General features: G+C 38.4%; 1 protein-coding gene across 1 annotated transcript in view; it reads left to right on the forward strand.

The window, feature by feature from the left end:
• Window positions 1-1,340: 1,340 nt before the first annotated feature.
• ank2b (ankyrin 2b, neuronal) overlaps window positions 1,341-27,339 on the forward strand; it is an 82,779-nt gene continuing 56,780 nt past the window's right edge. Inside the window, exons 1-9 of the mRNA XM_029454520.1 lie at window positions 1,341-1,481; window positions 10,708-10,809; window positions 17,871-17,969; window positions 19,438-19,536; window positions 19,723-19,821; window positions 20,668-20,853; window positions 24,548-24,571; window positions 26,183-26,191; window positions 26,843-26,941. Of these exons, the coding sequence (XP_029310380.1) occupies window positions 1,341-1,481; window positions 10,708-10,809; window positions 17,871-17,969; window positions 19,438-19,536; window positions 19,723-19,821; window positions 20,668-20,853; window positions 24,548-24,571; window positions 26,183-26,191; window positions 26,843-26,941 (858 nt within the window). The remainder of the gene's footprint in view (window positions 1,482-10,707; window positions 10,810-17,870; window positions 17,970-19,437; window positions 19,537-19,722; window positions 19,822-20,667; window positions 20,854-24,547; window positions 24,572-26,182; window positions 26,192-26,842; window positions 26,942-27,339) is intronic.

Genomic DNA, 27,339 nt, shown 5'->3' on the forward strand with positions numbered 1-27,339 from the left:
GAACCAATCAATTGCCCTGAAAAGGTCTGGGTGACTGTAATTTGCATTCAGTCCAACATAATCAATAAAGCTCTGCTCTGGGCTACAGTCTGACACAGATCTGAATTAGCAAACCACCATGCCTGCTTTCATTAAACAGTCCATGACATGAGGATTAGTGATCATAAATGCTAAAGAAAAGTCAATTTGGGGTCCGGAACAGTTTGAAAATCCTTGTATACTGCTTTTGTTGTACACCAGTCACCATTAGGGGTCAACTCTTATAATGCAAGGCTTTAATGTCAGATCAGGACAAGTATTTAACATTTCCTGCCATAATTTTCCTGCTAAAGGACAAAGCCACTCTTATAACAGTTCCCCTTGGAAATAGAGCTGCCCTTTTGTACAGCGAGCCTGCAGTAAAAGCATGGCTTAGTTTTCAGTCTGGGTGAAGACATTTAGGAAAAGGTCGCAGGGAGTCAGGTTACACTGGTTGTATACGTAACTTTAAAGGAGTCACACACTTGCATGGCGATGCATTGACAGTATTATGTGCTGGTATGTGACATGTACTAGATATTCTATTTACTAATGCTATTTTGAGCTCATTCAGTACTAGACAAACTCATGTTCACTTTGCCCAGTAAGTCAAAGACATTGTCATTGCAGGCCAAAAACAAAGAGGTGAAACATGCACAAATGTAATGCAAGAAGCCCCACCATCTTTGCTCTAATTAAAACCTTTGGAAATCTACAGATTGCAACCTTGGCCCCGTTTTTGATGAGTAATCTGGATATAATCCTGATACGATTTAATGCACTTTCGTTGATATTTAGCAGCATAAATGCACCTCTGTTTGCCAGACCAATGGAGATTTTTAGTTTCTCTTTTGGAATATAAAGTGCTTGATTTGACACACACTGCATAATGATCACAAATTATTGGCACATATGAACATCATATTAGTACTTGCTTAGTGCGTCTGTGAAGCCCCCTCCTGTTTTGGCATGCCGCCCTATGCAGACCACCCACTCTCTACATGCATATCTAGGCTGGTGGGTGTAAAAATAGCCGGGTTAGGGGGGTGTTAGTCAACGGTCGAAGAGTTGGAATTAGCAATGAGCAAGAGCTAGCACTGTGCTGGCACTAATAGTGCAACAGTGACAGGAGCACCGCTGAGGCCGAAGGGAAGTGAGGTTTTGCCGGGACTGAGGGGGTTGTCCCCCCTGGATTGTAGTCACTAAGGTTTTTAGGGGGAGGGGAGAGGGAGCAGGGACAGGGAGTGGATTATCAAAGTGATTAAATGCACTCACTTAGATTCCTTTACGTTCCGATGGGATAGACTTGTAAACCTTGCAGCATGGGTAACGCGGCCATGTGTAAGGTGTGTGGCTCGGACAAGGGCCTGATGACCGCCGGGAGCCAGTCTAACTTGGACCAGAATGCTTTTCCAGACTACTACTGTTTGGAGCATTTTCCTGTGCAGCCTTCACTGATGCTGGTAAGAACCCACACTGACAGGTGCAGTAGGTAACTGCGACAACCCTGAAGTGCTCTTGTTAGGAGATTTTTTTACAGATACAAAGGTTTTGATTAACCTTTTTGAAGCCAAAACCTTTGAATCACTTAGAAGTAAGTGTCAGCTCTCGCTTTTACATCCCCAGCTACTTTTATTTTGGTGTTAATCTTCATGACAAGACTGTTGTCTGTGTTTGTGTCACTGACAAGCTACTCAACTTCCATGCAGCTGATACATTTTCTGTTTTCAATGAAAGCATAACTGCTTTTGGATTGATCTGCCTTCAGAATCAATACCGATGGGTACCTTGCAATAGGTATTAACATAAACAGATAAATGATTTAGGGGTTTAGGGTTTAAGTTGTTTGAGGAACTTGTGTGTGCATTAGTGTGTATGTCGTATGGGGTGGAGAGTTATTACCTCTCCTCACCTTTTAAAGGCCAGTGTGACATTTATGCTCCTAAAATATCCCTGCACAGCAGCACGTGGACTCTTGTGGCTAATTTGAAAAGCAATATAAGCAAGCCGTTGCTACTGGGAATACAAGAACAAATATATTGCTCATTTAGTCTGGTGCTGAGTCTTAGTTTGTGGCTTTTTGCAGAGAAAATTAATATATATATATTTGTCAGTGGGCTGACAGTATTTTGTTTGTTTCTAAAAGAAACTCACATTTTTGTGACAGTTTTTGACCTGCCTTGTTTTAGATACTCCCTGAATTGCAAAGCTATACAATAAGAATATTAAACTATTTAGCAGTAGTCTAATGTAAAAAAAACTTGCTTTAAACCTTCACATTAATGGGCTTGGTAAAATAATGTACAGCATTGTTTACTAAGTTCAAATTGTAGGTTTTAGTCCCATTTAAGTGCATAGTATGAGGATAACCATGACATACAATACAATTACAGTACATGTACACAAGATCCCCTAAAAGTGTTTGTTTTATATCAACATATGTTGATTTTTGGTTTTAGTATACTTGTTGTTGTCACTTTTCCAGAGTGAAAGCACACTAAAAAAACCCACTTTGGATCAGACTGTAGTATGTATTTTGGACATGGCGAGAGTTTCCAAAATAGTCAAAACTTTTACAAAGCTGCATTACCATTTGATATAACATAATAGTGACAAAAGTAGCAACTTCAAGCTGCACGAAAAGGTCAAATGACTATTACTACTACCAACTCTGCAGTTCCCCTCAGCTCTAAAGAGCTTTAGTTGTTTTGTTTTTTTCATCTTGTTTTTTTTAGCATTTAGCAGCTAAGGGGAGTAAATTACCCACTTCTAGCCAATTTCAGCATGGAATCATAGTTAATTAGCTAAAACATACAAAACTACTTGTACAACATTTTAAATCGACATAAATGCAATAGTAAATTAAAGCTTTTAGGGCTTGCGCTGATCTAGTAAGAAATGTGGACTTGCTTTGGTTTCCTGTACACATTACCTCAAAATAAATTGTAGTGTATATCTTACCAGATGAAACTCGATTGGCACAGACTGCTGTAATTGGCCTGTGTGTAGGAAGAGGAGGCGGTGAACTGCAGTCTGCAGTGACCCCTGTCAGCACAGGTTCCAGCTGAGCTTCTGTTATCTGATAGGATGAAAGGGAGGATGAGAGGAGAAACACAAAGAGAAAAAGTCAGTCAAACAGCAAAGCAGTGTGAAAATAGAGCTGACCTTCATTACAACAGTGAAACTGTCTCGCTAAATGACATTTTTAAACTTTTCTCAATACAGTTACTATAAACATGTGAATGGACAATTACAGTGACTAGAATGGCACTGGTAGAGTGCAGAACCACTGCCAAGGCTAATGGTGCATTCAAATGCTCCTCGGATGGTCCCATTTCTCAAGTCATAACCTCCTTGGCGGAGGTAAACTACGCTTATGGATATGAATCACTGGCGAGATGGAATTCCCATTATCACAATTGTTTTACTTGAAACAGATAAACGTCTGGTCCCAAAGTTACAACATGGTATGCTTGGATTTCAGTTTTCATAAATATGAGCTAACTTCTTCATGAGCCCAATAAGCACCAAATCAGTCCCAAAACTGTTAGTTTTAGGATTAGGGTTTCACAATTTTTTTGTGAAATTTGTCTAATCGATAATAATAATAATAATAATAATAATAATAATAATAATAATAATAATAATAATAATAAATTGTATTTATAAACCGCCTTTCAAAGCTAAAAGCAATCTCAAGGCGCTAAAATCAACAACAACAAAAAAAGGCACTAATCAAGATTATAAATCTACATGAAATGTCAGGGAATCACTAAAGTCTGTAGGCCCTTATCCTCTGGAGACCATGGAATGTTTGTACCAAATTTCATTAAAATGTTTTTGGAGATATTTCAATTTAGACTATGTAATTAGAAATGGTGTAGAGCTGCTCTGCTAGCATTGCTAAAAGGCAAAAACAAGATCTATACATAAAAAATAAGGGAAATAGGATTCCCAAGGATTATATGAACCAGGCAGTAGTTTTACTGAAGCAGCACAGCAAGTCGTTCTCCTTCGTTTTGCTGTTTTGCTAGCTTTTCCAAGCATGAGGAACACAATATGATAACATGAAGATTCTTTGGGTGGAGTGATGGGACAATCGGGACCAATGCTGCAAAATTGGACAAATACAACGCACCACAATCAGAGCCAAGAAGCTGCCCAATCATTATAAAAGCGACACAATTTAAAATGTTGATTTTGACATCAGTTATCAGTCATTGTGTGTCAAGCCTGAACAGCCCAATATGAAAACACTGCATCGGACAATAACATGGGACAGCTGTCCACTTACTGTTTCAAACTGTCAGTCAATGTTATTTTGTTTAAACGGTGACCACGAGCGTCCCCAAACCTTAACCACATGGTTATTATTGTAGCAATGAAGATGAGTGTCCCCTAAAGTTAACTAAGTGCTTATTTTAACGAGGGCAGTTCACAAGTTCACAACTGCATAGGTATCGCCTGCATCATCATGATAGTAAACCTCATCCCACCCACCTCCTGTTTTTAGACATGGTCTATTCTGGAGAGCTCTACGTCTTGACCCATGTCCCTTGACCCCCCCATACTGATATACCGCAGTCATACAGTCATGTGCATTTTTAAAGTCATATCCTCCTACTTATGAGCTGTAGCAAATATGAGTACATTTAGTCGGAAATTATTATAATAAAAAAACTCCTGCAGCTGTAGTTTTATGTTAATCAAGCATGTAGAAGTAGATAAAGGAATTTATTTATAAATAAAATATGTTTGCATATTCATTTAAACCATCTGTTGTTGTCTCTATGCCCTTTATATCTCATAATAGAAAATACTCACTTTACCTGCTGTTGCACAATTAAGAAGAGTTTGCTAAACAACAGTCAAGTTGTTAAATGACTTATGACATAATGTAAAGTTAAAATTGTCATTTTCACCCTGATCCTCCTATACTTTATACTTAATAGTTCTGATCATGGATTTTTAATATGTGTTCCCTGTCAGAAAAATGTGAAAAGAGACATTATATTGAATGAGAAAGGAGTAGGTACTGCATTTACATAGAAGGTTTATAGTAGATGTATAAAACCACTAGATAAATGCTTCCCCTAGCCTTATGCATTTATGTCTAAATTTGTCTCAAACTAATGATATTCCAGGTGATGGATGCACTGTATGCTAAAAGGTCCACAGGGACAGCTCTGATTGGCTGGGCCATTTCTAAGTTGTCTTCCAAATCTCTGTACTGCTGTTTGCCGATCAGCTGACATTAATCATAATGGTGAATAAAGGCAAGTTGGATGTTCTGTATCTTGTTCCAGTTGTGTCAGCTTGAGGATAATACATTAGAACAGGGTATTTATACTCTGCATGAATGGTCTGTAGTATGTGATTTTATATATATATATATTATTTTTGTGGTAGTTATGATTATTGGTTGCATTGATTAAAGTGCTGTTGTTACTTCAAAACGATGATTGTTAATAGACTAATGTCTGCAAGGCAACCCAAATGAGCTTTTAATATCAGAAACACAGACAAACCAACGGGGGAAGTGCAGTTGCTCGTAAACAGAGACACTGTTATTCCATCCGGACAGCTAGGAATAGAATGTGCTTCTTCAATCAAATAAACAAGGGCAGAGGTGCAATTTATGTGTGTGTGTGTCCTCTTTAAACTCTTCCTAATTAGATTTAAATATATTGTATTAGTTAATGGTATATTGGGCAGTTTAATGGTAATGCACTTTGTTGTCAAGGTCACTTTGCTCGTCCTTTTAAGTACATATTAATGTAGGTTTTAATAAACTATTAACAATTGGCTTGTTTTAGCGTGTGTGCTGGTAATGGCTGCACATGGTAATTCTTGTCAATTAAAAAAGATCATGACTGCTTAATGGAGATATACACAACAAAATGCAAATTGTCTTAATGCTACTCAAGAAGAACAAATATAAATAAAATAATTTTAGATGATGTAGTATGGAGGATGAGTTGAAGAGTCTCACAGTCAGAGGAAAGAAGCTGCTCTGTAGTCTGGAGGTACGACAGCGGATGCTTCTGTATTGCTTGGCAGACGGCAGTAGGTAAATATCTGAGTAGATGAGTACCAATGATGTTTGGGAGGTTTTAATCAGCCCCTACAGAGCCCTCCTGTCCTGGGCCATGGACATCCCATGCCAGTTTGTTTCCAGTCACAATGCTTTATTGGTCCTTTGAAAACCATGACAAGAACCTGGCATGGAAATTCAGCGTTCTTAAATTCCCTTATAAGAAACACAGCCGTTTCTGAACTGTTTTCACCAGGGGGGATGTGAGATGACAGATTCTCCGTGATGCTGATTCCCAGAGACTTAAAACTGTTCACTTGCTCTTCCGCAGTTCTATACATGTAGACAGGTGTGTGTCTTCACTTCCTTTTTCCTAAAATCAACGATCATCTCCTTGGTTTTGCTGACAGCTCAAGGTTGTTCTCTGATCACCACTCTGATAGATAGATAGTCGAAAAACTCCGGATATGAATTCTCATTGTTGTTTTTCTAATCCGGCTCATGACGGTAGTGCTGTCTTTAAACTTCACAACAGAGCTCTCTTCATGTCGAGTGTTGCAGTCGTGGGTGTACAGTGTGAACAAGAGGGGGCTGATCCTCTGTGGATCTGTTGGCTCTGTATGCAAACTAGTGAGGGTCCAGGCTGGCTGATGGAGAAGCAGTTTATTTAAAGCCCTTCATCAGAATGGGGATGAGTGCCACTGGGTGGTAGATGTTAAGATTAAGGCCTTCGCAAGTGAGAAGCCATCACTAAAGATAATTAATGTGTTAACACCAGAGCAGTGTTTGTGTGAGTGTGTGTGTGTGTTTGTGTGTATATTTGTTTTTCTTTTCTGCTGTAATTGTCTGCAAACACTCAAACACGCACCTAAATGTATGTAACTTACGTGAATGATACGCTGATTCCATGGCGTACGGCTGTGCTGATAGACAGTTCTAAAGGAAGCAATGCCCTTCATGTTTCATGTGCTTACTTCTGCTGACAGACAGAGCCTTGTTGTCATGGTTACCTCCAGAGAGGGCAGTGCTTGTCTCCGTGGTAACTGGGAGGGGCAAGTACGCTCCGAACCTGGACACTGAGTGTTTGTAAGGGTGTTGGGGATTGGTTTGCATTATTGATAAAGCTCCTCGCGCTTCACATATAAAAGACAGTGACTTTGTAAATGAATGTTTGATGTAATGTGATGGAGGAGGAGCTTTGTTATGCTTGGCAGGTTTGATTAAGTCATGAAGTAACGTGTCTAAACACGAGCTGAAACGTAAGCAGGAAAAGATTGTTACAGATAGTACACGTAGCCTATGATACGATTACATATAAAATATACTTGTTTAACTGTGGTGAAAGAAGCTAAACAGCAATGACCTTCATGCCTCACTAAGGTTTTTTATAGTCATTTATGTCTGTGTTAATTTTGTCAGCCATTTCTTTGATTTAGTCTTAGTCAAGTGTCAAATGTCCTTGTTAGTTTTTATTATATTTAGTCAACCTCATTTCTACATTTCCGTCTTGTTTTTTCCGTCAACAATATTGCATGTTGATATGGTCACAGTTAGTGTTTAAAGACGTTGGTGCTCATCATCGTCTCATCTTAGTCATGAAAAATAAAGGTTGTTGACGAACATATTTAGTCATAGTTCTTTAACGAAATAAACACTGGTTTGTTCCTATTTATTGCAGACTCACCCCACACATGACCTTCATGTTACCTGTTAAAGTGTTTTCTTCTGATATGCACAGCACATTCAAAAACATTTTCCCATCAACGAGAGTGACAAACTGACTAACCTCCTTATAACCAGCAGTTATGAAACCATTTATGTAGGAAGCTAGCTGCCACAATTCTCCTCTTTTTCTCCAATGTTAAGTGTTTTCCATTCAAACGCCCCACTTGTAGGAGAGTCCTGTTGGTCTAAGTGTCACTATAGCAACCCGCCAGTTGCGGAACGATGATTAGGGCAAGGTCTTGCATAATGTGGCTCTGCAGCTCTGGAGGGAATGTGAGGATATTATCAGACAGGCTTGATTGTGGGTAATGGCTGCTTTGTGCAATGCTACTAGCAAACAATGCTGACCCTGTAAGAACATGTATGATGCTCAATGAAAAAGTATTTCCGTGCTTGGGTACAGTCCATCTATTCACTGGTGGACTCCAAAATGCACCAAAAGTGGCCTCTTGGATGCCCCTATGGTTTATAAAACAGGATCACATGCCCTTCCAGTGACATATCTGCTAGAACACCTTCTGTGTGCTGGTTCCCCTCTGCATATAGCTGATGTCCTTTTTTTCTTCTTCCGCCCATGCCCTTCAGACAGCCTGCATCTACAACTGCATGTATACAACTGCACCATCTATCAAAAAATACTTTAAGTCCCTGCAAGTCCTTTTGCAGTGTATTGGCATGAATTAGAAGCTGTATGAAACTTTTGTTATGTGCACATGGAGAAACATTAGTATGATCCTTTCTGGTGATTGTGGCAGGGTTGCAGAAAGCTCTAGTCATCGTGAGTCTGATGCAATGCAGTTCCCTGCAGCAGCCAGACAGCAGCCGACTGCAGGTCAGCCAGAAACATTAGACCAGGACTATTTGTGTTTGTGTGAAGTAAAGATCAATGCTGCAGTGTCACCGTACACCATCAGGGCAGCATTTTTCATCTCTGCATTCTTTATGGGACAATGTGGTCAGGGTGATGCTGTCGGTGACCGAGTGACAGACTGTGATGAAGGAAAGGACACACCAAACTCCTACTCTAATAACTGTCAACACTGAACGGGCTTGCTAATGCAACTTGAAGTCAAACTGTGACTTTTAAACAATGACAGACCATTCCTCAGGTAAAAAAGAGCAGAACATCTACTGAAGTATCCATGAGCAAAACTGTGAGTCCCCACCATCCTGATACAGTATTTCTGAATCTGACCTCTGACCTCCCATTGGAAGGAGTAACGCAGTTTGAATGCAGTAAAAGTAAGCGTCACACAGTGTTTTTCCGCAGGACGAGAAGAGAGCTGGGAGCTTTGAACAAGCTGTATGTGAGCCAAGAGTTAGCTTTAGTGAAGGCACCAAGAGGAAAATGCTGAATCATTCTGCATCCTTACAGTCTTGGTCTGTTTCCAACTGAAGCTCACTCAGCTTCCAAAAACAAACAGGGGACATATCCTTCCCAAACCTTGGACATTCACATTATTGTGCACTAAGAAAACTTGTCTAATCACGGCTGCAATTATTGTTCATATGATTTATTGTGAGATTCTGCTCAATGCCAATTTAGACTTTAGCTCTTCAGAGAAAATTAAAACATTTTAATTGTACAAGCATGCATGTATATATAATTCAATTTTTGTTAGAGCACAATCTAATACAAAAGCAATTGAAACTACCTTATAGAGTGACAAGTTACAAACAGCATGAATACGTTAGATTATATTCAACTTCATTGTCATATCACTCAGCAACTACCAGTACAACAAAATGCAGTTACAGGAGCCCTAGCCCTGTGGTGTTCTCTTGTAAACAAACAAAAATGATGTCTACATTTAGTGTCACTCACTAAAAAGCCTTGTGTGTATCTTTGAGCTACAACAAATGTATTGAGTGTATTTCCTTCTTAAGTATTAAGTATTTGAAATCCGGCATCGTTCACACCCATGTTTACCAATAACAGCCATGAAACGTCAAATATAGTCTGGGTAGCTTTTAGACCAGAAGTAAAACCTTAAAAGTAAATGTTGGTACCCAGTGGAGATGTTTGAGCATTTTCTTTTTCAAAGTAAATGAAGAGACAGCTGCATTTTGAGTCACCTGTATCTGGGCATTACAGGAATTTAATTTGCTGATGATAAAGACATTTATGTTTTTAAGAATCAGACACACATTACTAAGATCATAATTGTGTTATTAGAGCACAGTGAAATTTAGAGCAGTGTATCATCTGCATAGCTATGATACCTGATCTTAATGTTTGTAGGGGATAGAGTCAAGTGGAAGCATATACAGATTTAACAGAAGACGTCCACGAACGGATTATTGGGGGACCCAAAGGAGCATGTCATAGATGTTGTATTTTTACTTTGTTGTTTATCCTGTACACACAACATCTATTGCACGTCTGTCTGTCCTTGGAGAGGGATCCGTCCTCAGTTGCTCTCTCTGAGGTTTCTTCCATTGTCCCCCTTTAATTGTTGGGTTCTTTTAGGGCGTTTTTCCATATACGGTGCAAGGACAGAGGGAGTCGTATCCTGTACAGTCTGTAAAGCCATAGACAAATTTGTAATTTGTGATATTGGGCTATATAAATAAATTTGATTTGAAATTTGATGTCATATTTACTAGAGCTGAAATCTCCAAGAGAAAAATAAATTAAGTGTTGAAGATAGTCTGGACCACTTGAGTACAGTGTCAGACAGACCTACCCAGCTCTCAAGCTTGTTTAATAAAATGTTTTGGTCAACCGTGTCAAAAACCAACACATTTTGGGCATCAGTGGTAATCCTTAAAATAATTTGTATAAACAGAGTTTATTTTCTCTTGAGACTGATTCAGCCAAAGAGGCTAAATTATGTAATTACCATTCGTCATTGACAGCTAATGACTAAATGTGGTTTAGACATTATGTAGCTTATTTTTAAAATATATTTTTCCTGTGTCTCTTCCAGTCTGACAGTAACACCAGTTTCCTGCGAGCGGCGAGAGCAGGGAACGTTGACAAGGTTTTGGAATATCTGAAAGGGGGAGTGGACATCAGCACCTGCAATCAGGTAAGAGACAGATCTCATAACATCATTCACAACACCCATCCACACCCATACTCGGCACAATACGGACAACATTGTTTTCTGTATGGTATATTTTGATGAAAGTGTGGGAATACATTGTTGAAGACAATGTAAAACACCTGCTTGGGGCTCCCCTACAAGCCTATCTCAGGACACTACAATATAAAGTCATTTGTCATCCTTCTGCAACTTAATTTAATCCAAATAATAATAAATACATAAATTGGTCAAACTCTAACATTAAAAAGTTAAGTCTACTCAATAATTTTGGCTTATCAAAGCAGGACAAATACTAAGTGTAAATATTATTATTCATGATGGCTGCATTTAGTTCTAACATGAATGCATTTTACTGAGCTACTTAAATGGAAAGGTGCCATTGTTAATTTTATTATTTACACATGTGCTTTTCCTTGTATGACAAGTCAAAATGTTTGCCATGAAAAGATCTTTAAATATTTTTACACTGTTGAAGAGCATGGATAAACAACAGCATTGGTATACCTTTCAAGAGACCAAGTGCACAGGTTCAGCAATAAAACAACTTTAGCTGTCAACTTCAATTGCAGAATTTGAAACATTGTCTTGCACAGTTAGGTTGTTGCAGTTGTTATTTCCCAAAGCTTCAAAAACAGATTTTATTTGGACACTTTTCACCTACAATGTTGTTTTGGCTAACATGTTGGCAACCAGTTGCCTATTTACACATCCAGCAGACACATAACAACATTATAATTCATCTGAGTTACATTACACATTACACATTTGATACATGTTGCCATGCTACCTATTTAGCATACAATCCATATGATGTCTTATTCTAAGTGCTAATATGCTCATGTTGTTCACCACTAATCTTTGTATTATTATCATATAAAAATGGCGTTACATTCCAGTAGAGGAGAGGACTGCGTTTGATCAGTTAGAGTTTCTTTATTTAGGCCTAGTGATTATTTAGTCTCCTCTAAGTCATTAGCATTCCAGCCATGGCAAGGGGGGGCAGTGAAACCTGATAGGATGTAAACAGTCCTGTCGTGGCAACAGCCATAACGACCAGCCCGGTAAACAAAAGTCACATGGAGTGGAAATTTAAAGATTTGCTGGTGGCTCTGTATGTGTGAAGTCTTTTATGTTATCAACCGATGTCGTAGGAATGTTGTTGGCACCACTGTCACTTGTGCCCTTGAAGATATTTTGAGCTCCTGCTTGTTATGTGTTTCTCTCGAGCTATATTTATGTCCCACTGTAACAGGTTTAAAGAAATATACATAATAAGTGTCCCGTCAAAAGAAGTCACTTTTAAGTTACTTTTGCTATTGAGATAGTTGTTTTTGAATGCCTTTTTTATATTGAACTAATTTGATACTTTACATTGGATTAATCACTTTCTCTTCCACACATCATAATGGTACTGACACTTGCATCGAGATAAGAGATGTCTGGAGAACTGACACTTCGGTACCAAGTGTTGCCAAAATTGTAAAAAACGGGACAGTACTCGTTTTTCTACGGTATCTAAGTGGGTGTCGAGACTAATGGCTTCCCGTCGTCCCGGGTACAATAGAAACTGTATTAATAATAATATAAATGCATCCTATTTTTTCCCTGATAATGCTACTTTGTGAAAAACAAATCGCCGTTTAACGTGTTTTTATTTTTTACCGTGTATTGAGAATCTTGGAATTTCTCTGGTATTTATATTAACTACTAGATTGCTGGTATTGGGACATCCCTAATCAACAAATAGATTAGATATTCTATCCGTGTGATAATGGGCCTTTGGCAGCTATAACTAATGTTTTGGCGTCCTTTTGTATTTTTCCTGCGTTTGCATCTTGACATGCAAAGGTAATGGACATGTATTGATAACGAACAGTGGTGACTAATGTCCTCTTTAGATTTTCAGTTAAAGTGCATCTTTTCGTAACTCAAAATTGTAAAGCAAGGTTCCCTTATTTATTTTCTTTCTCGAGAGATGTCACCCACTTTTGACACCTTCGTCGGTACACGTGAGTGACTTCAGTTGTCATGGTAGCATTACTGTAAGGCCGGTATAATAACAAAGATGGCATACAGCTTCAATATTTTTCCATCTATGGTGTTGAATCCAAAATCCACTTATTTCTTTTATATTTTTAGTGTCGTTATTATCTGTTCAGCACGGCTTTCCTATGTTTTGTGGTGTTGAAGAGAACATCCTCTGCAGGAGTACAAGGCATTTTATATTTTTGAATACAGTAAGAGTAAAAAGGTGACAGCTCAATTTTGGACCAAAATTATATTATATTTTGGTATATTATATTGAATCTTAGGTCAGAGGTTTGCCTTTAGTAATTCCCTGATACCTTACACGTCCATTATTTTTTACTTTGAAGCTGCTGCAAAGTCATACATACAAACAAATAACAAGGCAGATATTGACTCTACTGCACATTAACAAGGTAATTTCTGTAGACACCAAAAATGGTGTGTTCACTGATCGCATTTTTCAAAATGCTACCTTATACAGCAGGGATGCCCAAAAGGTCGATCGGCACCGACCGGTAGATCGCAAGTACAGATCGCACACCGTTAAACATAAATACAACGTCTTCCCCCTCTAGTATGGGGAAATTCATGCAGAGATTTTGAGAGGATAGGGAGTTTCTCCTTGTCAAAAAAAATGCAGAATACAAGCAACTTAATGATGATTTTGGGAACTTTCAAAACCTAGCGCATCAGAGCTGGAGACCCAAGGGAAGGCGTGTGCGCAACCTGACAGTGCATGCTACACAGAGCAGATTGAAAATGATATGTCAGACTCTACATTTATGTGCTACCCATTTTAACCATCAAAAATTGCCAGACTGTTTCACCTGAACTCATCTGCAGTGGAGGATGAGATGCTGACAGGCTAACATTCAGCTAAAGTCCAGGGCTCATGGACAGTTTTGGAACTTACTCACAGAGGGAAAGTACCCAAACATGAGGAAATGTGGTCCCTCCTTGACTGCATTATTTGGCTCTACTTATTTATGCGAGTCAGCCTTTTCCCACATGAAGATTATCAAGTCCAAGTACCGATCCACCATGACTGATGATCATTTGGAAGCCTATTTGAGGCTGGCTACCTGCAGTTACTGTCCGGATTATGCAAACCTAGCTGACTCTATTCAGTGCAAGTCATCAGCGTAAGGTAGTGACCAGAAATGTATTCAATTGTATTGTGCCATAAGGGTTCATGCAGTGTAGCAAGGGACGCCAACATATATTGTATATTTAAAGTATATTCAGTACATATATAAATAAATATATTTAGCATTGTTTAATACAGGTAGATCATTTTGACCTGGTCATTTTAAAAGTAGCTCACAAGCCGAAAAGGTGTGGGCTTTTTGATTGATGATTGCCAGTGTTGGTGTGGGTACATTAAGACTTGGGGAAACCAACCATCAAGAATATTGTTTTGTGTTTTTTAACACTAAACTGCCCCCACTGGACATGGTGAAAGAAGTTAATTCTGTTTAATCGTGAAACACCTTGATATTTTTGTCACACACATATACTGTACGTGCAAACACATATCACTCACTTTGATAAAAAGACCAAAACATCAGTCAAAACATGTAGCTCTATAGGTCGATTACTGAGATGGAGTGCTAGTATTGCTCCGACTTTTTAGTACTAAATGCTTTTTTATACTTTTCAGTCTAACCGCCATTCATAGTATTTACAAATAGCTATGCACTGTTATTTTTAGACTGACCCCTTACATTTGAGCTTTATTCCTTCAATCAAAGGTCTAAAGACAGAAGGTTCTGTATGCCTCACAGATTGGAAGGATCCATGAGGCACATTTGACTTTGATTTTATTGTGATTACAGCAGTTAGTCTTGAATCCTCTGTAACTTGTTTTAAGACATAGACAAAAACTTACAGCTTTACTAATATATTTTCAACAAAATTATTTAAACTCAATTCCTACTTAATAGCTTTTTACGGAGCTTTCGAACCTTGTATATGACCACATAACTATTAACTATTCCCCAAAAAGTCTTGTGAGAGAGAATTTCCCTGACTGACAAGTGGGCGGATCCGCGGATTTACTGTTCTCTGTCACTGATTATAGCTCAATAACATACTGCACTAATGAGGTGGTGTTTACACTGATTATAACGTCCTGAAACGACTCCAGCACTGCTAAATTAGATTGTCACCATATCACATTTGCATCGCTTTAAAATCGCTAGAGTAATAGATCGAACAGATGATTGGAAATTGTCTCCTAAGTGACCGTGTTCATGTGGGCTGACAGAATGAGGTAACAGATTTTTATGGATGGAAGAGTGGGCGTACAGGGCATGGAGAATGATAAAGGGGTTAGTGGAGGATTCTGGAGGTGAATGGAGGGAATGGGGGAGGGGTGTACGAAAATGAATAGGGCCCCTGAGAGTTATTGCAGAACTGGAGGTTGTTCATTTATAGGTGGCAGCCGGTTACGTTCCATTTTAAAGAAAAAAACCCTGAAAAAAGATCATGATTTTGCTAACAGAGAATCCATTAATTAGATATTGTGAGTAATCAACATATAACACACACTATGGATATTCTATGTGAGGGTGATTAAAAAGTCCCACCCTGACCAAATTGGAGGAATATGAAGTTGAAATTGTAACTGTTTTTATCAAACATCCTCTGACAGCTGAAAAATTGCTGTCTGGTCTTTTATGGGAGAACAGTGACAGGTGCTACCTCAAACAGACTGTTGGATGCTTGTTCTGAGATGAAGAACTGAACAGAAACCACGGAGTGGGGGTTGTAAGTTATGGTCTCCCTTGCTCTCCCACAACTGTCCTACATTTTCTTTACATGCTTTTTATTGAAGTTCTATGTTATCTTTATCTTTTGCAATCACAGAATACTATTTTATGTTAATGTACTTACGTAGATTGCTAGCTATGTAGGAAGATGATGTCCCCATTTTGAGTCCAGCCTACAAAGCTCTGATTGGGACACGTCCCAATCAGAAGGTAACCCTCAATTCGCTGCCAGATGACCTATGCTAACTTTAACCACCCGAGGTCAAAGCATAACCTTAGCCATCTCGTGAGAGTTTCAAAAATGGAACTTTACTATCTAGACACAAATCTCTGATTGTTTAACTAGGGAAAACATCAGTCAAAAACAGCAGGCAATAGAGACAACATCTGATCTTAATAAATTGAAGATGTTGGTGATGATTCATAGAGGCCACACTCAACTGTGTGACATCAACTGTGTTGAGATTGGACATTAATCATGAGGCGCAGGATCTTACATGTGCAACATAATTCATAGGATACGTGGCTGCAAAAACATTACGAAAATAACAAGGCCACAGAACCCAGTGGGATAGACATGCTGTAAAATGTTGGAACAGTTCCATTAAGAATAAAAACCACAGAGCACAATCAATAAACACAATGAAGAGTTAATTTTGTTGTACACTGGCTAAACAGGGTAACATGAAGCCGGAAGGAGGCAGGCATCTGCATGAACACGTCAGCTGATCCAAAAACAGCAGGACATAGCTGAAATACATTCTACTCTGCTATTGAACAGATGCCTCCTGCCAGCTGTGGAATACCTCTGGGCAAAGAAAACTGAAGCATAGTCAGATGACTCTAGGATGAGCATTCACTCTCTTGGTATTCCACAGGGAGCCTCTGTAGGGACTCTAGTCCAGTGGGCCCATCAGCCCCGGGGGTGTGATGAGGGTTATTTTAACAGTCACGGAGGAAATTACTTATCGACTCAGCGGGTCTTTTTATGTTGCAGCTAATGCTTGTGCTACAGAAAGGGTTATTGAATCAGTGCTGGGTCACTTAGAAGAGGAGAGGGGCAAATTAGGGAACAACCCTTTATTCACCTCCATTTCTTTGCTTAAAGAATGTGAAAGAAATTGGAAAGCCGTTATTGGAGTAACGTTTTGGTTGGCTGTTTAACTGTCTGAAAATGGCTTAATTTTCGTTCTACTGTTAAAGCTGCACTAATTAATTTTATTTATATTAGCTCCAGACTGCGACTGGAATGGTCACATACGTATGTGATCATTGTCAGTGTGCTAGTTAAAATTTCAAGTGGTAAATGTTTAAGGGACCACAATCCTCGCGAGGATGGTTTTCTGCTCTCTGCTGCTGTTTTGTGTGCTCATATCACAGTGCACACGCCTGTTTTTTAAATAAATTAATCGCCATGCGTGTGCACGTAGCGGTGCAAAGCGCGTGATGCTTGTATATGTAGCGCATAGTAGCTACTTTACAAAATAATCCATTAGCTGTTACCGTGTTCCAAGAATTAAGTGGTCTATAGCTGATTATCTAAAAAAGCAAAATTAAGAGAGAGAGAAGAAGGCTGGTCGTGAGAGAATATGAGAGGTTCCGACTCAGACGCCACTGATGATGAAAGTTACAGGCAGGGAGAGACTGACTAGTGTCACTGATCAATACTATGCTGTCCAAAAAAAAAGGGTGTGACGAAATCATGTGCTGGTGCGACCAACTGAGAAATATGGTAGTAACAGTGCTACCAGTGGAAAAGTTTGTCTGAAACTCTACCCGCCTGCGAAGTTCCTTCCAGCTCTACAGATCTCTTTAGCCTTGTTAAGTTCATTGTTTTGTGTTTTACGGCTTTCAAACGGCACTCTCAAATAACCTTGTTTTAGCAGATGCAGAAAGCCGTTTTAAGCAAAAAAGCTGTGCAATACATACAGACTCACTCACACACAAGTATTTATATCTTCATACCCATGAAGATACCCTGGCTCTGCTCCCCGCCAGCATAAAATGGCACAACATCTGACCCAACATTGATAGCTTGCTTTGATATTTCAGTCTGTAATGAAGTGAAGGACAGCCCCATGTTCTGAGAAACTGAGAAACTGAGAAAGAAAGGCAGGCTCAGTTAGTTATGGACATTGTTGAGGAGGTAATTCATGCATTTTCCATTTGGACCTGTCTTTATTCTTTGTTGATGTTGGGTTGTTGGACTTTGGGCCTGACCTTTCCTACTATGTCTTTTTCCAGAATGGTCTTAATGCACTGCACCTGGCAGCCAAGGAGGGCCATGTGGATCTGGTCCAGGAGCTGTTGGAGAGAGGTGCGGGAGTGGATTCAGCCACAAAGGTAAGTTGTGTCAGCTTCATACTAAAACTAGTCTTTAAATCATGAAATCACTCCCTATATACTTGTGTGAATTTTATCCAATATATAGTGCCTAATAAATAATAAATAGTCCAACAATGGAATTAAAAAGTACTGCATACCAGGGGTTGCATTAGATTGTTAGTGCCATTCAGTTCTTTATTAAATATATTTTTTGGTCACAAAACAATGAAATGAAAAAGTGAGTGATGGGGAAATGTAGAGGAAAAAAATAGAAAAAGGAGCTGAGGTTAATAAACACAGAATTTTAATATTTGTAATTAATTTTATGAGAAGAAGGCATATCATTCATTGAGAAAAACAAGCTTCCACAGAGTGTAGAAATAGAGCTGAGGAGAGAGTAAAGGAAACTGATATGGATATAAACATGGAGGTTTGATGCTTAAGAAAGGCTGACCATTCCAACTCCTGTAATTAGAAAGGCCCAGGCTCATTACTGAGCAGGTAACCAGATTCTTGTTGGAGTTGCACCAAAATACAACTACGTGCTACACAACATTTTCTTAACAGCAGACGTATAATATACCTTCATATATCTGTTTCGATTAATAAAGATACTGTGTATGTAGGTTGAACATTCCACTTATTATATTCAAAGAGCATTTAAATAAAATAAAATATTGTATGTCAGTAATTCAATTACTCACCAGATCTCAACCCAACTGAATGCCTTAGAAAGATTTTGGAGCGATGCGTACCCATGAGTTTCTTGTTATCATTCCAGCTGCCATGGAGTCATGTACTGCATTCTTCAGTTCAGAACATGAATCAGTAGTTCAGTACTGAAGTTCAACATACAGACCTTTGTGTTATTCCATATACCTTGTCACTCCGATAAGCAATGTGCAAGTTAAAGTTACCGTAAAACTTGATACTGAGGTGTTGATGTTTCATGTTACTGTGATTCTAATACACTCACATGACCAAATGTTAATATAATAATGTAAACATTGTCTCAATTTGCTATATTCATAAGTCATTAATGCTATGAGGTGTAAATACTTTACCATGTTAAATGCATATATGAGTAAGCCAAACGAGAACTAGCCTAAATAATTAGTCTTTACTAAAATTAAGAATTAATACTTCGCTCATCAATACTCAGAGCTGTTCATTATTACAGAACATCCGTCATTAGAATGTTTAAATTCACATATACCATCTTTTAACAAGAAAGGCACTCAGAGATTGTAGACCTCCACCAAGGCCAAATGTCCAATCTCAATGCCGATGAAAGTGAAAAATAATTTGTGTATCAGATCCGCTAAAACATTTAATGGGTTATTCCCACAAACAAACCAAACCCAAACATAACATTCTTGGCAGATCATGAAAAATAAATTGTAATATGAAGAATGGCACATTGTATTGGTAAGGATACAAGGAAATGCTTCTTCTCATTGTCCTTTTATGTTTTCTATTAATCCAGAAAGGAAACACAGCACTTCACATATCCTCTCTAGCTGGTCAGATTGAAGTAGTGAAGATCCTGGTCAAACGAGAAGCTGACATCAATGCACAATCTCAGGTGAGCCTCTGTACTCTGCTGCTGACGTTGATGAATGCTGCAATCCTCTTGGAAGGCAGTGACAATAGCACCTCTTGTATAACTCATCACTAATATCATGTTAGAGCTGTCCTTGATTAAATATACAGTAGATATGTATGACCTGTAGTTTATTGTTAACCTCTTGTAATTGCCTTTGTGCTGTAGAATGGATTCACTCCTCTGTACATGGCTGCCCAGGAGAACCACATGGATGTGGTGCGATACCTGCTTGAGAATGGAGGCAACCAGAGCACTGCTACTGAGGTGAGAAGAGTGTGTGTAATTAGGATGACTACATCGGACTCTACTATGGTATAACACATACAGTATTCTGCAACACTGGCTAATAATTAATGAATATACACAAAGCAGATACAAGGCGGTTGTTTTAAATGCCAATATTTTGAAGATATTTGTCCATAAAACAAAATATTTGACAATCTTAGATCTCATGGCAATCCATCCTGGCGATGTCGAGACACTCACTCTGTAAACATGTCCACATGCTAGAGGTGCTGGAGGAAAGGTTATGGGACCACCAAGTCATTAGGACAGATCATCTGGGAATCGTGATGACAGATGACGCATGACCACAAAGTGTTAGGCTGAATCACAATAATTATTAGGGGGCTCACTAAAGTCATTAAAATTCATCCTCTGGGGACCATAACTGTCTGTACAAAATGTCACGGCCATTCATCCAGTATTTCTCGAGACATATAAGTCTTGACCATGGTGGTTGACATAAATGGAAACCACTTTAAAATGGCACAGGGCTGTGTTGTATCGGTGGTATCAATACAGTGGAAATGGGCATTATTCTGAATTTACCATATAAATCACAGTACAGGTAATACCACCCATCCTTAGTGATTTTTACACAGCCTTCATTAGTGACTTTATTTGTTGTTGTTCTTGTTGTTTGAGATGTTAACATTTTTTATACCAACTTTTATTTTGAGAATTTCCTGCAACAGTATTCATTGAATGTCGTCCAAACAAGTCAGAAGTTTAGAGATAATATTTAGAGGCTTTACTGAACATTCCCAAATTAAGGATTCATAAAAACAAAATGTAGTTAATCCTCTTAACTTGTCTTCCTTCAACCAGGATGGCTTCACCCCTCTGGCCATTGCCCTCCAGCAGGGCCACAACCAGGTGGTTTCTGTCCTACTGGAAAATGATACGAAAGGCAAGGTTCGCCTGCCTGCATTGCACATTGCTGCCCGCAAGGACGACACCAAGTCAGCCGCCCTGCTCCTCCAGAACGACCACAATGCTGATGTCCAGTCGAAGGTATGCCCATTGCACGGTTTGAGTTGGTGGAGTTGGCATGTGTGGAAGTCAAGCTAATGTGGTGCTATTTGTTTGTGCCAATGTGTCCGGACAGTGCTTATGAGGACTTTTATGAATTGTATGAATTGTATGAGGCTGTAGTGAATTTGGCTAAATAGGATCTGGTGATATTTCAGGTATAGAATGTAGAAGGTAAAGCATTTTTAAATGTCAAGGGTTTTAGCATACTAACACTGGGGTTCACCCATGGGTCCTATTAGAGTCTTTAGATGGAAATACCTTGTTTACATCTGCTATTAAAATGTAATCTAGATAAGTTGTCCTGATAAATAACAACATGATCACACCGTTCTCATTACATCCTATCTTCATAATCACGGGATCTTATTTTTCTTGCTCAATATGCAAAGTAGGCAAGTAGGTGGAAAGCTGGCAACATACGATTACATGGAAGGTGATGTTACAGTCCAATAGTGTGGACTTCTTATGTGTGGGCTGAGCTGTAGTTGTAGTTATGACATTACTGCTGCTGCTGCTGACGTTAGTAGCCTCAATGATGAGGTTTCTACCCACAGTGATGATCCGTGAACCCATAGAGATAACATTCCTACTTGACATTTCTATACACAGATGTAAAGTGTGGGAAAGCATTTCTACATATGTTAAGGATAGTTCTAACCACAGGGGTTATGTTTTTCATAAAAACATAACCCCTGTGGTTAGAAGGAAAAGCTGTTCTGATTTTCAATCTTTGTCATCTTCGAACAGTCTTCATCAAAAAAAAAAACGACAGCGGTGGTTGTTTGGCCAAACACTGAAAATGATCTGCGTTTATGTTTGCTGACAAGAGACCTTTTGTAATAATAATTTCTAATAATGGCTTTTGTCCATCAAGAGCAAAGGCAGTTGTAGCTGGATGTTTGGATGGTTGTTGTGCCGGAGGAGTCTGAGGTGGAGGTCAACATGGTGGGAGACCTTGACTCAGCAGTTTGCATTCTGTCTCATAACAGTCTAGAGATGTTCAGTACGTGTACGAACAAATCTTTTAACAATCAAACTACAAGCTGAACTGATTACACTGAATCATGTTACTCACTGAATCTGTAGCCTTTACAAGTGCAGCTCCCTTTACTGGTGACCTAATCTACTTTTGCCAGCTCAGCTGTGATGTGATACTTCATGGTTATAATCTTATTGACACCATGAAAGCCTCAGAAACAGTCATCATATGGAATCTGTATGTATGTAACATTAAAGGGTGATGTGATAGTTAGCGTATATATATATTTTTTTACAAACTGCATCGTAAAATAAACCTCTACATTTATAGTTTCTTTTAACTGTGACCCTGATCTTTCCCTAACAAGTAGTTTTAGTTGCAACCAGGTAGCAGATCGCAAAAAAAAAGATTATTCAAATGGTTATTTGCAGTGGTTTTTGCAACTAGAACCTGAAAACAATCGAGCAAGAAAAAAAGAAAAATGAACTCCTGTGTTCCCTCTAATTGATACCTGGTCTGGCAGACTGGATGTCATTGAATTACACTATTGTGGTGTCGGTTATTAAAATATTTTTATCCAAATAAAATGTCCGGATAACAATTACAGCAGGTGTAAATAGGGTCCCCCAAATGTATGATTGCTATGATTTTGTGATGAAGATCTTGTGTATGACAGAAGACCACTGACTTGTCGTGATGTACCTCTGCCATGAAGCTGTATACCTACTGTGTTTGTGTTCCCATCTGTCTGTCTATGCATCTTTCTCTCTTCCTCTTTCTCATCCAGTGTTTCTGTGCCTGCAACTTCACTCCTGGTCCTGCCACTAACTGGGTCTCTCCCTCTTTTTCCTTTCCCTCTTGAAATGCTACCTCTTAAACACTTCCCCCATCACTTCCCCTCCTCCTTCCTCGCTGCACCGGTGTCTAAGTGTAGCACTGTCCACTGCATGGAGTGTGCCACTGTCTGCAGGTTGTATGGTGGTGATATTCAAGGCTGCATGCAACCAATGGGGGGGTGGGGTGGAAATTGTATTTAAGATTGCTTTTTATGACCATCGCCAAGGGGATGGGAGCTTCTATCGGGTATTGGTGTGAATTCACAATTACCTGTTGATGTCGGAACACTTCATTTCGACTGTTCCTCTGATACCGGATAGTGGCTTTAAGTGACGTGGCTGGAGTGACGATGATTAACTGCGCTACACAGTTGTACACCCATCTTCCTGAATGTTAAATATCGCTTCTTCAGTCATTACAGTATATTTCATCAAGGTGCCAATTATGTTGTTATGTAACAAAACACCATGGCGGTATCTCAGGGTATTATGCATGCATTTAGTGTAATGCCTTGTGTGGTTCAGAACTGTTGTGTTGCCGTCCTGCTCAATATGACTCATAAGAAAGGCCCAGAGTATAAACGGCTATAAACAGCAGCATTTCAAACACATGTACACATAAGACACATATTGCTGTCAGAGACAGACAGAGTAGACAGAGTCCAGTGACTTAAGAGCTTAACCAAGACTTTTATTGAAAAAGCCAGTTGTCCTGTCTGAGTATTCTGTTCTAATCAATTAAGACACTGTTAAAGGAACTTATACCCTTTAAAGGATAGCAATAACGTTTTACATCTCTTAGTTATGGCCACTCACCATGTCAATTGCTGAGGTCTTGTAGTGCAGCAGTATTGTTAAAGGAAGTCTGATGGGATAGGAGACACAGGTTCAGAAAAGGTTGTAGCAAAATCCACATAATTACCTTCCAATTATGATGTACTTGAGTTTACACTGTTTTTCCTGTTTTTTGATAATCTAGTCAAACTGTTAACTTGTTATAGTATAATTCTCTAACTGCTTGTGTTTCTTAGCCCAACCAAACTGTAGCAATGAGACATTGTGTTCTGAGATCTCAGCCAATACTTAGTTGAGTAAAATGTTATCATAAGCCAAAGCTAAAAGAAAATAAGAGCCATATCGTAATAAAGCAGAGTTATCCGTTAAAGAGACTATGTAAGTTTTTGCTAAACAGAGTGTGGCAAAAGTGGTTATTACGGGAGAATGGCAAACAGTTGCACAAATAGTAACTGACTCAATGATGTCAGTTGCACACCTTCATCTGTCTAAAGTTGTCTAACATTAGCATTTACAATATTTGACATTTTCCTATTTCAAAAGTAAAATAGGCTTATCCATCCATCCATCCATCCATGAATGGAAAATAGGCTCAGGTCAATGAAATTCTGCGGACTATGGGAGCTAGTTTGAGAAATACAAATGATTAAATTAGCAGTGAGTGATCAGGTTGTTTATTTAGTGACTGAATAGCCACTTTCCAATTTCTCATTGCCTCTCGCAATGCATCATAAAATGTAATAGTGAAAACTTAAGATTTCATATTAGTTGATCCACGTTTAGAAAGAAAAAAAAGTAATTTGAAGACTTTACTTTGGACTATGGGAAGATCCAACAACATTTTAGACCAAACAATCACATAAATAAATGACAAGAGCTCTTACATTCATCACCTCTGTGTGAACTTGGCATCAGCAGTTAATTGACCCACACTAGCCACGTCGCTTGCCAGTTAACAATCTGACAGCACAGATAAGCTGCTATGCATCTGACTACTGTGCCGTAATGTGTTAAACAAGTCTAACTGAACTGATTTTTCCCTCCCTCATTCCTCCTGCTTCAGATGATGGTCAATAGGACTACTGAGGTATACACAAGTTCCTTTGATTCTCCACAGATTCACTTTACATTACATTATTTCTCTTTTCTTTACCTCCATCATTTATTTATTTTTACAGCACTGCATGGAGTAAATAAAGAATCATTTGGTTTATTTTATTCATTACCCACAGTTTCTTTTGGTTTTGTATAATAAAAGGTCAACATGCACGGCTGACACGAATGGCCAAGCTACTGCCTTGTGTCCTACGCTCAGGCACTGCACACAGTCTGCTCCTCTTTACTTTTTGTCCTTGTTTATTCATACTCTGTCTGTTTGCAATTTAAAAAAATTTCTCCCAAGTTTATACTTATTTTGCCATCAGCTCAGGAAGTCCATTTTGATTTTTTTCACATCTGACCCTCGATACATTTAGAAATACCTCTAAACAACATCATTAATGAGATGTAAGTTTGTTGACTTATTTTGAACGATTACATTCATCTCTTGCAAGGTTTGGATTTGATGAATACTGTACTGGTGAATTTTTGGAACAGCTGTGAATGTATATTGTCTACTAGTCTGTCTTGAAATGTGTTGTGTTGCATGATTTCTAGAGATGGACTATGAACTGCTTAGTTTAAAGCAGTATTGGTTAAATTATAGCATACAATAAACTTCCTTCTTATGTATGGAAGTCTAGTGCTGCCAAAATAAAAATTAAATTATTTAATCAAATTGGAATTTTATTTCCTTTTGTGTGCCCATCAGAAAATGATAAAAATCAGATTTTTATTTTCATGTTAAAAATACATAAATACTGTAAGCAAAAACTTTATAGACCAATCATTGTCAGTGTCAAAGCATTACACTGCCCCATTGATCATTTAAATGGGCAGAACATGTGCAACCTACGTACAGTTGGAAAATGCAAACTGGACATTTTGTTCAAATCTGTCCAGATTGTCCAGAAAAGATCCTTCCATATTAATAATGACTATACAAATAGCAATTATCATTTAATTTTTATAAAAATATAAACTAAGATTAGGACATATTCTAAATTCAACTTTACCTTTTGATTGCACACTATCTGCCATTTTGAAAGAATTTAAATGAATGAATAAACACAAAAGTCAATATGGCAGTGTTTTGCTTTGTAGTAAACCGGAACTTATTAATCAATATAATTTTCATTTTAATGTCCATTTTAGCCGTACTTATCCATTTTAAAACATGTTCCTAATTATTATGCAAATTCTATTTTTTTCTGACATCCTTAATGCACATACAAATAGAAAATTGAAATTGATTAAATTATTTTGTTTTAATATTGGCAGTTCTGTACATGAAACTTCCTGATCAAGTATTTCAAATGCATGCTTTTATACAGATCTTCAAATTAATGGTAAATGACTTTTACTCTTTTACTACTACAACAATGCTAGTAAATAATGCAATGGGAAGCTTATAAAGCGTTAAACATATTACCTGCTTGGCCAAGGACTTGACATTGAATAGCATGTTGCATCCACGCTCCCATAATTTGCAACATTCTAAGCTTTTGATTGTGTAAAGTTTTAAACCATCACGTTAGTCACTGTATTCTTCACACTTTTGTAAACAACTTTTTCACATTAAATCGGACCACACTTACAGAATGGCAAGGTAAGGCAAGAATCTCACAACTACTCCAACCTGCTCTGCAATCTCTAACTTTTCTCATTGCTAACTTTAACTCTTCTCTTACGTACAGTTAGCATAGTGCATTTTGTTGTTGATCAGAAATGTACTCTCCTTGTTATGTGCCACTTTATTAGTTTACTATAATTTGGTGTTTTTTGAGTAGCGAATATTGTTTGTCCATCTTCATGTCAATCTTGATGACAATGAGTGTATACTGTACATCTGTTTGTTTTTGCTTCAGTCTTCTTTTCTTTTTCCTTTAGTTTCAAATAGTTTTATAAAAGCCTAGGAAAGGCCTTTTTTTTTACATTTGTTTCTGTGGTTGATAATCTGCATGTAAGTGATGTATCTGAGTGTGTTTTGGGGTTGTGTGTATGGGTGCTACATATTATGACTTGATTCTTTTCAAAACAATTGATTTTTACTTTTTCCTGTGACTTTTCTTTTCTTTTTTTTTTCTTTGCTTTCAAGTTTAGTTTTTGTTCACCTGTGATGCTTGATGCGACTGCTGCATGTTGGGAAGACTAAAGATCAAGAGAAACGATTCAAAGTTCAAAGACATGATGTTAAGGCTAATGTCTAACTCTTTGTACTCCTCTATGTGTGTCTGTCTCTTTCCTGTCTGTCTTCCAGAGTGGATTCACCCCCCTGCATATCGCTGCCCACTATGGCAACGTCAATGTGGCCACACTCCTCCTAAACCGAGGGGCAGCAGTTGACTTCACAGCAAGGGTAGGACTCAACACTAATGAGCACCGTTATTTGGGTCTGATAAATAATAATAGTACTACTGGAACACTTATATAAATACTAAATACTGAATCTAAGGGATATTAGCTATTAGCTATTAGGTTTTTTCTCAAGTAAATCTATACATTTGGGAACCTTTTACAAATTGCCACTTTGTAGTTTTAGGACTCCTGTTGGCTGAATGGAGGACCGTAAGTGCAGAGTCTTGAGTGACATGTGCTCACCACTGCTCAAAATTGCCATTGAGCACTGTGCTGACCTTTTAAAGTGCAACCAATGAGATAACGGCTATATGTGGCATAGCCACCTTTTGATGGCATATACCTGCACTGTGCTTTGCTTCTGCTCTGCCGTCTGCACTATGTTCTGCGCCCTACCTT

Source organism: Cottoperca gobio, chromosome 18 (assembly GCF_900634415.1).
Source record: "Cottoperca gobio chromosome 18, fCotGob3.1, whole genome shotgun sequence".
In the NCBI taxonomy this organism is placed as follows: domain Eukaryota; kingdom Metazoa; phylum Chordata; class Actinopteri; order Perciformes; family Bovichtidae; genus Cottoperca; species Cottoperca gobio.